Source organism: Pantherophis guttatus, chromosome 10, assembly GCF_059756535.1.
Source record: "Pantherophis guttatus breed Tessera chromosome 10, ASM5975653v1, whole genome shotgun sequence".
In the NCBI taxonomy this organism is placed as follows: domain Eukaryota; kingdom Metazoa; phylum Chordata; class Lepidosauria; order Squamata; family Colubridae; genus Pantherophis; species Pantherophis guttatus.
In genome coordinates, this window is record NC_142072.1 from 9057556 (window position 1) to 9071055 (window position 13500).

Here is a 13500-nt window from a genome sequence, read left to right on the forward strand (position 1 = left end):
TTGTAAGCCGGCCTGAGCCTCCGGAGAAGGGCGGCATATAAATCAAATTTTTTTTAAAAAAATGTCAAGGCTGGTTGGAAAGCCTTGAGTGCTTTCACTTTGCAATCTCATGTTTGCTTTCCTTAGTTACTAATACCTAAAAAGGGATGCTGGCTTGTGGTTTAAGATGTACCACTATCTTCCTAAGATCCCTCACCCTCCTTCTTTTCTCTAGGTGGGTTGGCTGGTTTATTATTTTGATTTATCTGCCTTCCCCCCCATACCCCCTCAAAATAATAATAATAATAATACAAATTCACGACCCTGGGCCGTTCCCAACAGTTAAAATGCCATAAAACGTAATTGAATGAACGGTTTCTAAGTTAACTAACTTAATTTCCTGCTAAATTAGCAATATTTGTTTGAAAAGTACAATCGAGTTTGGGGAAAGTCTGGTGTGGCAGCATCTGTGGTGGGTAATTTTTTTCCTTGTCTTTCTTTTATTGATGAGAGAATGCAGGAACAAAGCTTCATTTCTTTCTTTCTTTCTTTCTTCCATTCCTTCCTCTTTCTTTCTTTCTTTCTTTCTTTCTTTCTTTCTTTCTTTCTTTCTTTCCTTCTTTCTTTCTTTCTTTCTTTCTTTCCTTCCTTCCTTCCTTCCTTCCTTCCTTCCTTCCTTCCTTCCTTCCTTCCTTTCCTTCCTCTTTCTTTCCTCCTTCCTTCCTTCCTTCCTTCCTTCCTTCCTTCCTTCCTTCCTTCCTTCCTTTCTTTCTTTCTTTCTTTCTTTCTCTTTTTCTTTCGTTCTTGCCTCTGCACAGGATCTGTGTGAGGTATTGTATGCCAACAGCCCCGCAGCGCTGGCCATGTTGCTACTGCCTTGGACATCCCTGCCCCCTCCCTTGAAACACCCCCTTCCCCCCATCCTGCCATGCCTTCCTGCTTTGAAAACCTGCAGCTTCCACCCCGCCTTCCTTCTTTCTTTCTGACGATCCCAGAAGCCCCAAGTGGCTTCTTCATCCTGGCTTGGTTCTGGTTTCTTGATTGGCCTTCATGAGTCCTGCCATTTCAATCTCTGCCTGAGCCGTCTGGCAGTCACTTCCATGATGTCTTCCACTATTGCTTATCCTTCAACCCCACTGCACTCCGCTTTCCATGTCTCTCATCCCTCGCCCCAATTCTAAACTGTGATCCCCACCCAGATTAAACAGGAAACGGGGGGGGGGTCTGTCCTGCAAATGGTGGTGGTGGGAGTTGGGGGGGCAGGGGGAGCTAACTTTCTCCCTGTCCCATCTTCATTCTTAGGGCTTCTGATATTTCAGCCTATACATTTTTAAAGCTCAGAGAGCCAGCCACTGAAAGGAAGATGGATTTTGTGTCCAAGGTTAATGTGATTGCTTATGCAAAAATAGTAAGACTATCTCAGGGAGTTACGGTACTCTGCCTGCTGGAGACCCCTTCCTTAGCTCAGGCTGAGATTATCTTCTGCACCGACAGCGCTATCAATGCATAGATGTCTGATATTGGCCCCTGTGATGTTGTGCACATTATGAAATTCATATCCTCTGCACAATGACAGCATGGCGTGCATGATATTGCTTTTCTCTCCCTCCTCTGTCGATCCAGATGCATTGATGTGTTTCCTCTGTGCCCACTACGGTGACTAGCTCGGTGATTAAAAGACCCAGGTCACACAGTGCATTAAACCAGGCGGTTATTCAGTGGTATAAAGGCTCGTATAACCACATTTGAACCAAACCGAATAGATCGCTGCAGGATTAAGGCAAACCGTGAAGGCAGTCTTTAGGGATGCTATTTTACTATGTCGTTATTCTTAGGAAGCTATAAATAAGAATATCAGGATATTTTAACCCCTGGGTGTTTTTGTGGCATCATTTTAATCATGATCTTGAAGGGATTATTCCCGGTGAGTATCCATCAGTGGTGTGGTGGCCTAGAGGTGGAGCTCTCGCCTCACAATCAGGAGGCTGTGAGTTCGATCCTAAGTAGAGGCTGATATTTCTCTCAATGAGAATATATCTGCTAAATATAACTCCGCATTGGTGACAGGAAGGGCATATGGCCAGTAAACGCTCTGCTAGCTCCATTCAGTTGCCCAGACTCCATCCCGCAAGGGATTATGGGGACTATTCCCAGTGAGTATCCATTTTGATTGTGACTCTTTACCGAATCCCCCATAGTGGGAATGCTTTATTTGTATGTATGTATGATGTGTGTGTGTAGCAGTGATGGGTTTCAAATTTTTTTACTACCAGTTCAGTGGGCGTGGCTTGGTGGGCATAGCATGGCTTGGTGGGCATGGAAGGGGAAGGATACTGTACAATCTCCATTCCCTCCCCTATCCAGGGGAAGGTGACTGCAAAATCCCCATTTCCTCCCAATCAACTGGGACTCAGGAGGCAGAGAATAGATGGGGGCAGGGCCAGTCAGAGGTGGTGTTTACCGGTTGTTCGAACTATGCCAAATTTCCGCTACCGGTTCTCCAGAACTGGTCAGGACCTGCTGAAACCCACCTCTGGTGTGTATGTATGTATGTATGTGGTAGAATTTAAATGACTAACAATTCCTCCATATTTCATAAGCACATCCCCTGTCTGTATGTGTGTGTGTGTGTGTAAGTGTGTGTGTGTGTGTATATATATTATATAGGGGATGTGCTTCCTGTGACATATGGAGGAATTTTTGGTCATTTAAATTCTATCACATTCTAGCTGGAATTGAGTGCCACCTTGGTCTGAATGGGTCCTTTATGTTACCAACATGTTTGTGTTTCTCTGTAGTCTTTTAGTTCTGGTCATCCTCAACATGATGCTGTTCTACCGGCTATGGTCTCTGGAGCACACAGCCCGGACCGTGGAGTCATGGCAGACGTATGCGCTCTCCAATGGGTGAGAAAGGCTCTCTGGAAAAGAGAAAACGGGAGACTGACTTTCTTTAGAGATTTTGAGAATTTAATGCAAGCTAATGTAGCAAGAGCACTTACTTAGATACCACTTCGTCTAAGCCAGTCATGGGTAACCTTTTTGCCGTCTCATGCCAAAAGCAGGAGGAGTGGGGGAGGGGTCGCATACATGTGTGCCCACCTCCATAATTCAATTCAACAAAAAAGCTCCCTTCGCTTTTGGCGCACGACGGCAAAAAGGTTACTGTTGGGCCTGTTGTTTGCCCTCCCCAGGCTCCAGAGGCTTTTTTGGAGCCTGGGGAGGTCGAAAATGGCCTTCCCCACACCCCTAGAGGCCCTCCGGAGGCCAGAAGCAGCCCATTTCCGGACTTCCGGTTGGCCCGGAAGGCCCGAAAATCAGCTGGCTGGCACACGCGTGCACACTGGAACTGAACTAGGGCAATGCTCGCGTGCCCACAGATATGGTTCCGCGTGCCACAGGTTCGCCATCATGGCTCTAAGCAGTTTACAGAGTCAACATGTCCCCAACAATCTGGGTCCTCATCTTATCGACCTCGGGAGGATAGAAGGCTGAGTCAATCTTGAGCCAGTGAGAATCGAACTCCTGACAGTGGAATGCAGAGTCAGCCTGCGATACTGCATTCGAAGCACTGCACCATCACGGCTCATGGACTAGGGGTCTTGAATTCTCTCAGAAACCTTGGCAAAATGCCATTTGAATTGAGGGAAAGGCAGAACAATCTTCTCAAGATAGCTTATTGCTGTTTAATATAATTTAGTGTTTATGTCAAGAAATAATATGTTGCAAATTAGCCTCTCAAAGAATAGCAATGAAGGCAATTGAAAAATATACTCTAATGTCTTGATGGGCCAATATTTACAAATATCAGACTATGCAAGCAGTGGGTTTCCTTGTGACACCTTATAGAAGTGAAAGTTGGACTTTGAAATAGCAGCTTTGGATCTTTGATGTTGGACAACACTCGTTGAGAATATCATGGAGAGCCAAGAAAGTCAACAACAGATAGATCACAGAACAAATCTGTTTCAAGACTTCTCACTCAAAATACAAATAACCAGATTCAAATTTTCATATTTTGGATACCTTATGTAAAGACGTAACTCTGTTAAGAAGTTCATAATGCTAGGAAAGATGGTAGGAGAGAGAGAAGAGGATGACTCAAGGTAGATGGTAGAAGATAGATGGACTCAATTATAGTGGCAATGAGTATACTTCTAGAAGAACTGAAGGAGAAGGTTGGGACAGAACCTTCCAGAGAAGTTCTATCTATGTGACTACTTAGAGTAGATGCTTGCTTGATGGTACGTAATCCACCAGTCCATCAATAGCATTTAAGCTGGCTGGGGAATTCTAGGAGTTGAAGTCCACAAGTTGCAGAGGTTGAGAAATACTGTTCTGCTATGAAAATGTTTTTAAATTAGACAAAATTAAATTAGGCATGTTTATACATCGGATGCTTTTTAAATCAAAGCCACTAATCATTTTGACCATTTTTGCTTTGCAAAAAGACCTTGATGCTTAAAATGTAAAAAAAAAAAAAAATGTAGTCATAACAAAATTGTATCTTATGGTTGAAAAGCTGGGTATAAATCAATAAAGAGACAGCAGAAACCAAAACAGATACAAGTGGAATGAGAAACATATTTATTATCAGAACATTTTAAAGCAGGTCAGGAACCCTCAAAAGGAAACCAATGTTATTGACATTCCTCGCGGAGTTATATCTTCAGTGGTAAACCAAGATTTGACACTATGTGAAACAAAGATGATGAATTACGCAGCGCTATTTTAAAAGAATTATCTTTATTGTATCTGTAAAGTTTTTTTTTTCTCGTGCTAAACAGTTATTAACTTAAGACAGAGGTCTTCAAACTTGGCAGCTTTAAGACTTGTGGATTTCAACTCCCAGAATTCTGGGAGTTTGTTGAAATTTGTTTTGAGCACAACTTTGGAAAACATACTTTCTAACGTTGAAATGTTCGGGGTTATTGCCTGGAAAAGCATATCGTAATTCAAATAAACATGTCAGGCTTTTAGTTTATCCCTAAGGAGGGCAGAGAATCAATTCTTTTAAATGAATTTACCTTATAGAATAGCTAGGATAAAACAAAGAAAGGATACCACTTTTCTGGGGGGAAATATATTATTAAGTATATTAAACAGGTGGATGAATACTGAGGATCAGTAAATTATTTGAAATACTGTGCAACAGGATTTAGGAAGCTGATATCCTTGCCTTTCTATATCCAATAGAATTAATTGCTCTCTAATAAATGCAGTCCTCTGAGTGGAATAAAATAGAATACAATAAAATAATATAAAACCCAATTTAAAAAAAAATCCCGCAGTACAATATCAGAGAGAAAATCATTGGCAATAAAATGCTGTGAACTTTCCACAGTTTTTAAAATGTTTGAGCCAATGAAATGCTTTTTTGTTTGACATAGTGAAGCTGTAAAATAGCTGTACCAGAGTCTTTTGAGGAAGCATTCCTAAAACTTGGATTCTGCCTTGTTTGGGAAAAGTTTTCAGATGAAATCCATCCATCAAGATAAATCAACCAAGAGTTGGATGTGTCTTGCAAGCTCCAGAAACCCCAGGTAGATGCAAGCTGATTTTCCGATAGGCCAAACTTGCTTCTAAAATAGAATTATAACCTTCCCTTCATACCTCTAAAGCCCAAGAACAGTGGTGGCGCAGTGGTTAGAATGCGGTATTGCAGGCTAATTTCTGCCAACTGCCAGCAGTTCGATTCTCACCAGCCCAAGGTTGACTCAGCCTTCCATCCTTCTGAAATCGGTTAAATGAGGACCCGGGTTGTTGGGAGCGGATATGCTGACGCTGTAAACCACTTAGAGAGGGCTGTAAAGAACTGAAGTAGTATATAACTCTAAGTGCTATTGCTATAAAATCTCACCTCCTCCAGTATGTTTTAGCCCTAAAACGTATGTTCTGACCTAGGCTTCCCCAAACCATGAAGCAGACTCCTCTTCCCGATAAAACCTCTTTTATTTACGTTAAAGAGAATTCCCCTCCAGCAAAGACCCGGCAAACAGTCTTTCATGAGATTTCACAACTACAGACCTTTTTCAGGCTTGGAGAGTTGCCAGGCCGATATCTTCCAAACGCCACACTGGAACAGCACTTACTTGGCAAGAAGTCAGGAACAGATCTTCACCCTAATGAATTGAACTAATTGTCTCCTGCAAACTCTTCCCCCCCCCTTCGTTCCTCTTTGTTCCCTTTGGAAGGGGCCATTCACTGTCCACCTGTGCCTTTAATCCCGAGTCGGCCCTTGTTCCTTAGCTTTTCTCTTCTCCTGGTAGCTCTGCACATGCGCACATCAGGAACAGGCTCCAGCTGTTCTTCGGCCCCACTGATGTCCGACTCTGAAGACAGCTGTTCTGTCCCCCTTCCTCACACAGGCAAACGTAATACCAAGCACGCCTGCCAATATTTTATTAGGTAAACAGATTAGAATCTTCGGCAGACCAAGGTTTTGGCAGCAAACTGCCGAATGCCTGCCAAGACCGTTTTCACTCCCATAAAGCAGAAGAGGACTTATCTTCAGTCCGTTCCAGGAGCAACAAATTATCCATGAGACAAGAGTTTAGTCAATGTTCAGTCCAAAATATATCCAAGCCGAATTTCAGAGATTACGATGTGACTTTCAAGGTTTAACTCTGTCCGTCACAAAGCTTGAAGAGTAATCCCACCCACTTTTATTCCTGGTGGGGCGTGGCTCCCTGACTCAGCTCAATCTCTGGCCCTCCTATGCCTCTTCCGTTGCTGCGCACGCTTCTTCTTCCGACGCTGCCTGGGATCAAGCCAGGATTCATCATCCTCGCTCCCTATCAATTGGTGCTCTGATATGCCTTCCTCCCGACACATCCCAGGCTGTTCCTCCTGGCCTTCGGATGGAACCTGAGGTATTGCCAGAAAGGAGGGTCCTGGAGAGGGAGGCCTTGTCAGTTCCTCCCCATCACCTTCTGAGTCCTCTTCCTCTGTCAGGACAGGCTCGGGAGTCGGGGTCACAACAGCTGATAACTGTCGGATGGCCCTGGCCCCATCTCTGCCTCCAATGCAGAGCCCTCATCAGAGCCTTCCCCAGACTCCAGGACTGGCCCATGTTCTTCCCCAATCTCCTCACTGTCTGAGTCTGCCACCAGCTCCGCTGGCGGGCCACAACAACATATAGCTCTAAATTGCTATTAAAAAGGTTACTGAGAAGAGAATATAGCTAATGGCAAAAGGTTGCTCCCCCAACCTTAGAATCAGGGGAGTTAGGTTCTGGAAGGCCAACCGGCTTCTGCGTTAAACAGTAGTGATGGGTATGATAATTCACAGGAAGTAAATTCAGAGAGCGGACACACTGCTGAACCATTGCCGTTAAGAGAATTCTGTCTCCTCCTTGCCTGGCAGGAAGCTTCCACAGACGGCCTCGGAATGGGCAGAGATTTTGGAACTGCAGAAACAGTTCCATAGTGTGGAGGTGCAAAAGTGGAAACAGATCCTGAAGGCATCCGTGGAACTTTTGGATGAGGTTTGTTTTCCAATTTGAATGTTCCTCCAGTCCAGCTAAGTTCATAGAAAATGTGAGAAACGATGCTCCAATCCTTGGTTTCCAGAATCCCTTTTTAAGAGTCAGAGATTTCCATCAGATGTTGACCATACAGAGATTGAGATATATCAACTTCATTCCTTCATCGTTAGGCAGGTTCGACCTGATGGATATTGAAGTTCAAATGGGCAGGAAGGCACCAGATTGTCTACCTCTGTATCGAAAGTTTTGAAAGCAGCTTCAAAGCAAGGATGGGGAATCTGTGATTCTCTTTCTGAGGGATCTTTGGAGGCACCAGATCAGTGGTGGGATTCAGCCGGTTCTGTCCGGTTCGAGCAAACCGGTAGCAGCGACTGCGGTAGGTCCCGCCCACCTGCCTGGATGTAATCCCGTCCTATATTGCAACATTTTGGAGGCTGTATGCATGCGCATATAGTGCACGCATGACCAAAGAGCATGCGCCAAAGGCCGAGCACGCGTGGAAGGTGCACGCTCACATTTGCAAACCGGTAGGGCAGGTAAGTGAATCCCACCTCTGCCCCAGATCCAGTGATGGGAGAAGCGCAGATTCCCCATCCTTTAACAAAAAGACAGAAAATCCAAAATCTTAGGATATGGAATTGGGTACCCAACACTCACATGTGACTATGAACTGCTACGGTGACCATTTAAGCAAGTCTTTGATATCCCAATTGTCTCACGATGTGTTGAAACAATTGTATGGACACGATAGTCATCACCACATCACAAGATTGCAGAAGCCTGGCTTAAGGCTCATCTACCTGTGGTGCACAAACATGTAAAACTGAAATACTGATGGGATCTTTACCCGTAGGTTGGGCTCAACCACTACCTTAATATCTTTGGTTGATGGTTTGGCAACGTTTTGTGAAAGCAACCAGTTCTGCCTTGCCCAATGAAATGTGGAGATTACCGTGTTACGTTGTGGGATTCGTTGTCTAGTTTTGAAATAAACAATCACCAGCCAAAACTTCCAAGAGAAAACAATGGTAATTTTATTAACTGCTTTGCAAAGAGGGTGCCCCCCCTGCACACGCAGGTATAGTGGACACACCCTAAATCATCAATATGTTTGCCTTATATTCCCTATTGCCATTACAAATTTACCTCCCACCTTTTTCCCCTTGGCTGCTCATTCATGCCGTCACACCCTATCCAATGGGTTTAAAGCAGGGATGAAATTCTCACGAATTGGTAGTGAAAATGCTACCGGTTCGCCTGAACCGGTAGTAAAAAAATGGCACAGCTGATCATCTGAACTTTTTTTAAAACTTTTTTTAAAGCATTTTTTTACTACCCGTTTGGGCAATAGGTAGTAAAAAAATGCTTAACAAAAAAAAGGGGGGGGGGGAAGGTTCCGACAATCAGCTGTGACAATCAGCTGTGCCGGAGGATCCTTGGAACTTTTTTGGGGAACTGGGGAGGGTCCGTTTTTGCTCCCAGGAGGCTTCCCTAAGGACTGCTTGGCCAAAAGTGGGGGGGGGGGGTGGAAAGAAAGAAGAAAAGAAAGAAAGAGAAAGAGAGAGGGGGGAGAAAGAAAAGGAGGAAAGGGAGAAAGAAAAAAAAGAGGGAGGGAGGGAGAGGAGAAAGAAAGAGAAAGAAAGAAAGAAAAAGAAAGAGGTAGGCAGGGAGGGAGGGAGGGAGGGAGGGAAAAAGGAGAGGAAGGAAGGACCACAAACCTGGCACTACGTGCAGCTTCAGTGGATACCTTGAAAGAGCCCAGCAATCCAGGGCTGGAAGGGACCTGGAAGTCATCTAGTCCAACCCCCTGCTCCAGCAGGACATTGTTAAAATGAGTTTCTGTCTTTTGACCCCCCAGTCACATGACTACATAGCCACGCCCACCCAGTCACATGACCCTGCCAAGCCGCGCCTGCCAAGCCACACCCACAGAACCGGTAGGAAAAAAATAAATGAAATCGAGTTTGACAGCCCAACGCTAGAGTAACTATCATATCAGGAAATTCTGGGTTAAGGCCGGTTTTTAGCATTAGCGGAGACCTTCCTACATACAATTCTCAAGCTTCAGCCTAGCTCATGAGATTAGAAACATATACGCTGCATTTTCTTCACGGGCTTACATGTCTTCTCAACAATTCTGTACAAACAATAAGCTCTTGTTTCCCATAACGTGAACTCAACCCCAGCATCCTTCTTGTTGGTTGGGGCAAGGCTTTCCTCTTTGGGGAATAACCGATTCTTCTCTTTTCCACCAGATGAAGCTCTCCCTTGAGAAGCTGCAGCAAGGCATCCTGGTGGCAGAGCCCCCGTTGGAACCAGAGTGAAGCCTCAAGATCTTCCTCCCTCTCTCTCTTTTGAAGAGGTTGCCGAGTTACCAGAAAGAAGACTCCTGAGATCCATCTCAGAAACTTGTCGAACCATTGGCGTGGGCCTCCTGTGGGAGGAGACAGCATTGTGTACTCCTCGCCAGATCCATCACCTTGGACATTATCCTCGAGAGAGCGAGCCACTGGTAGCGATGGATCGCTTGGTTTTTGCCGGGAACATCTCTCTTGGATCATTCTCCCTGGGATCGTTCCTGTAGGGACTCCTCTTTATCCCTTTCCCCCACTTCAGTGCTATTTATATTGTACCCAGGTCCCTGTCCCCCGAGAATCCTTGATTTTCCTGTATCCTGGCACTGGTTCTTTTTTTTTTTTAACCAGCTATTGTTTGGGGAGGAAGGAGGGTGGGATCAGTTTTGGGGAGGGGGATGGCCTCTGGAGCCGGGATCTCTCTTTTTACCCTGAAACTTCACTCAGCAGCTAAGATACCCTAATGGAGGACAGCAAAGAACCAACTTCTGCCATTCTCTCTTTCTGTGTCTCTGTCTCTGTCTCTCTCTTAACGCACAAGCGATCATGAACTGATGGTGGGGCGAAAGCAATTCAGAGGCTCCAAGGGGGTTCATTCCTTCTCCAGCTCTCTTCCCTGCTGCTTCCCTGCCCTGTCTTTCCTCCCGTTCAGTGGGTCGATTGTCCACGTGGTTAAAAGGGATTTTCCCAACCAATTACCTCTGCCATAGGGTAAAGGCTTTTCAGCTCCTGCATTTTCACACACACAGAAAAAGCAAGGGGGACTGGATTACAGCATCTTGCTGATGGCATCTATTAACACAGAAAACTTTCTGAACAAGGGGGTCACCTGTGAAGTATCCTTGGAACTTTGAAAGATAACATACACCAGCAGTTCTCTATAGATACCTATTTTGCTGGAGTCCAGTCCAACCCTTTTTTTTCAAAGTAGTATTTGGACTTCCAAAAGTTATCAGCTGACATCTGCTCCTCTTGGGACTGTATTTACGCAACACTAAAGCCAGATGCCTGTTTAAAGAGCACACCTGTTTTTCCCCCTGTGCATAGCCAGTCATGAACTCAATGCAAGGTTTCTAACCTTGACAACTTTTTAAGATATCTGGACTTCCAACTCGCACAATTCCCCAGCCAGCATGGGGAAATTCTGGGAGCTGAAGTCCAGACATCTTAATATTGCTAAAGATTGAAAAACCATGACTTTACTGTGTGTAAAATCTGAACCAGAAACACCTAATAGCCAGATAAATCTCACCATTTGAGATTGATTGAAAATGGACTTTGCAGCCAAGGGATAAAGTATTAGAGGTATAAAGTATTCCAAAACCTCAAATGGCACACCTTTTTTTTGAATTTGGAAAAATGGGGTTAGCAAACAAATATATCGTTATTGAGAGGACTTGGCAAAGTGCGAACGTTTTGTTCTCATTCACTAGGCATTTGTTTTGGTGTGCCATGCAAACCAAGACCATTTAGTACATTATTCTCCAAATGGTGCTTTTTAGGGAACGTCGTATCTGGGTGCAGTCAAGAATGGTGGTTCCATCTGGGGTTTTATTTTTTTTTAAAGCCTGTGCAGCATGCCACGTGTGCCCCACGGGAGCCTGGACAACAGCTGGGCCTTTGCCTTCCCACCAAGAAGCTGTATTGTCACTATAAAGTAGAGTTTCACTGCCAATCTCGGCCTCTAAGCCCTTCAAATATACTGCCGCCAGCAGGGAGGGGGCATTAAATCTGCCTCCTCCTGGAGAGGGGGTTGTGTGTCTGTCAACTCTGTGTTCCCTTTCCCCCCAAAAAACCTGGGAGACCCAGGTATTCAGGCCCTCTCCCTTTTTTTTTTACCCGTCCCCCATTAAAACTGGGGTTGGGGGGGAGGGGCGGTCTCTTTCCTTCAGTTTTGTAGGTCTGTTCAGTATTAATAATCCAGTGTGTTTGCAGTTCCAGAAAAAATGCCAGGGCTTATTTATTAGGGAGTGAAATAAAGACCGTGGATCGGAGTTTGCCATGTCCTCGTGTATGTCCTTTTGGGGAGGGATGTGTTTTTAAAAAATGTTTTGTCAAAATACGTCTGCCTTGCTTTTCCCTCCCACTGTGCGTACATTTCTCTCTCTATGGCTTGCAAGACCAATGTCAACCTTTTATAGAATAGAATAGAACAGAACAGAATAGAATTCTTTATTGGCCAAGTGTGATTGGACACACAAGGAATTTGTCTTTGGTGCATAAGCTCTCAGTGTACATAAAAAGACAAGATACATTCGTGAAGAATCATAAGGTACAACACTTAATGATAGTCATAAGGTACAAATGAGCAATCAAATCATACTAGGAAACAATATAAATCATAATATTTATGTGGGCTGGCTTGATCCCACAGTTTTTGGTTAAATTTAATTGATTTTAATTGGGTTGTTTTAAATTGCGGCCAAAAATATTTAATTATTTTTAAACTGTTTTTAAATTTTGTATGTTCTGTTTTATTCTGGCTGTTCACCACCCTGAGTCCTGCTGGAGAAGGGCGGTATACAAATTAAAACAAACAAATAAATAAATAAATAAGGATACAAGCAACAAAGTTACAGTCATAAGTGGGAGGATATGGGTGATAGGAACGATGAGAAGATTAATAGTAGTAGTAATGCAGACTTAGTGAATAGTTTGACAGTGTGGAGGGAATTATTCATTTAGCAGAGTGATGGCATTCAGGAAAAAACTGTCCTTGTGTCTAGTTGTTCTGGTGTGCAGTGCTCTATAGCATCGTTTTGAGGGTAGGAGTTGAAACAGTTTATGTCCAGGATGCGAGGGGGCCAGTTTGGGAATCAGACACATCTAGCATTACTGGAATTTCACTTTATTGTTGCAGTGTGTGTTGTAACAGAATCTTGAAAACTCGTCTACCTTATACCGAAGAAAGTCAAGCTGGGTTTATCTTGAGTTTCTTTCTCATCCCCTCTTCTTTCCCAAAACTCAGCAGATGCTTTTTAAAACTGTTTTTGCATTCCATTTTGTCCACGAGATGGACAAAAGCAGGATTGAAATGCATGCCCCACCCCTTTTGCACGTGTGCCCTGATGCCACAAGGACATAAAAAAGGGGTGGAGCTCACAAGGGGTGTAAAAATAATCTTTTTTGGAGACAGGTAGTCCAGATACTGGTTAGATAAGGGATGTCTGCTCACAGAAGGAATGGGAGTGAAGAAAGCATCTCAAAAGGGGACTGTCCCCAATTCTCTGGAAAGTAAAAAATAAGGGAGGGGAAAAGTGCTTTCAGACTTGCAAAGATTCTGTTATTAGAAACTGTTGGAAGAAATGTCCATCTGGGTTCAGTTCCAAGTGGGGAGAAAGACACTGGAAACATGGTGGCTGTTTGGAAAGATGGTTTTTAATGGACAGGGTGGACAGGACCACATGGTTTGAGGTCCTCAACAAAAAGGCACATGGAGTGGAGAGAGGGATATATTTATACACTCTCTTGGGCCCTGCCTTAGCGTTTCCTGTTCCTGTACAAGAAATGTATCCCATTGGCTGTCAGACTTCCGAGGAGCTGGGGTCTTAGCTAACTTTGTAGACTATCTGTGTCCCAGGCTTGGTTGAGCCTTGCTGGGTGATGTAATCATCCCAGGTGCCATGTGGTGAGATGGGTAGAGAGCTAATCCTATCATGTCCTGAGGGCCATGTCTTAATCC

At 44.3% G+C, this 13500-nt stretch overlaps 1 protein-coding gene across 1 annotated transcript in view; it reads left to right on the forward strand.

The window, feature by feature from the left end:
- GRAMD1A (GRAM domain containing 1A) overlaps positions 1–11812 on the forward strand; it is a 63405-nt gene extending 51593 nt beyond the window's left edge. Inside the window, 3 exon segments of the mRNA XM_087876387.1 lie at positions 2778–2885; positions 7344–7464; positions 9720–11812. Of these exon segments, the coding sequence (XP_087732513.1) occupies positions 2778–2885; positions 7344–7464; positions 9720–9788 (298 nt within the window). The 3' untranslated portion in view covers positions 9789–11812.
- The last annotated feature ends 1688 nt before the right edge of the window (positions 11813–13500 follow it).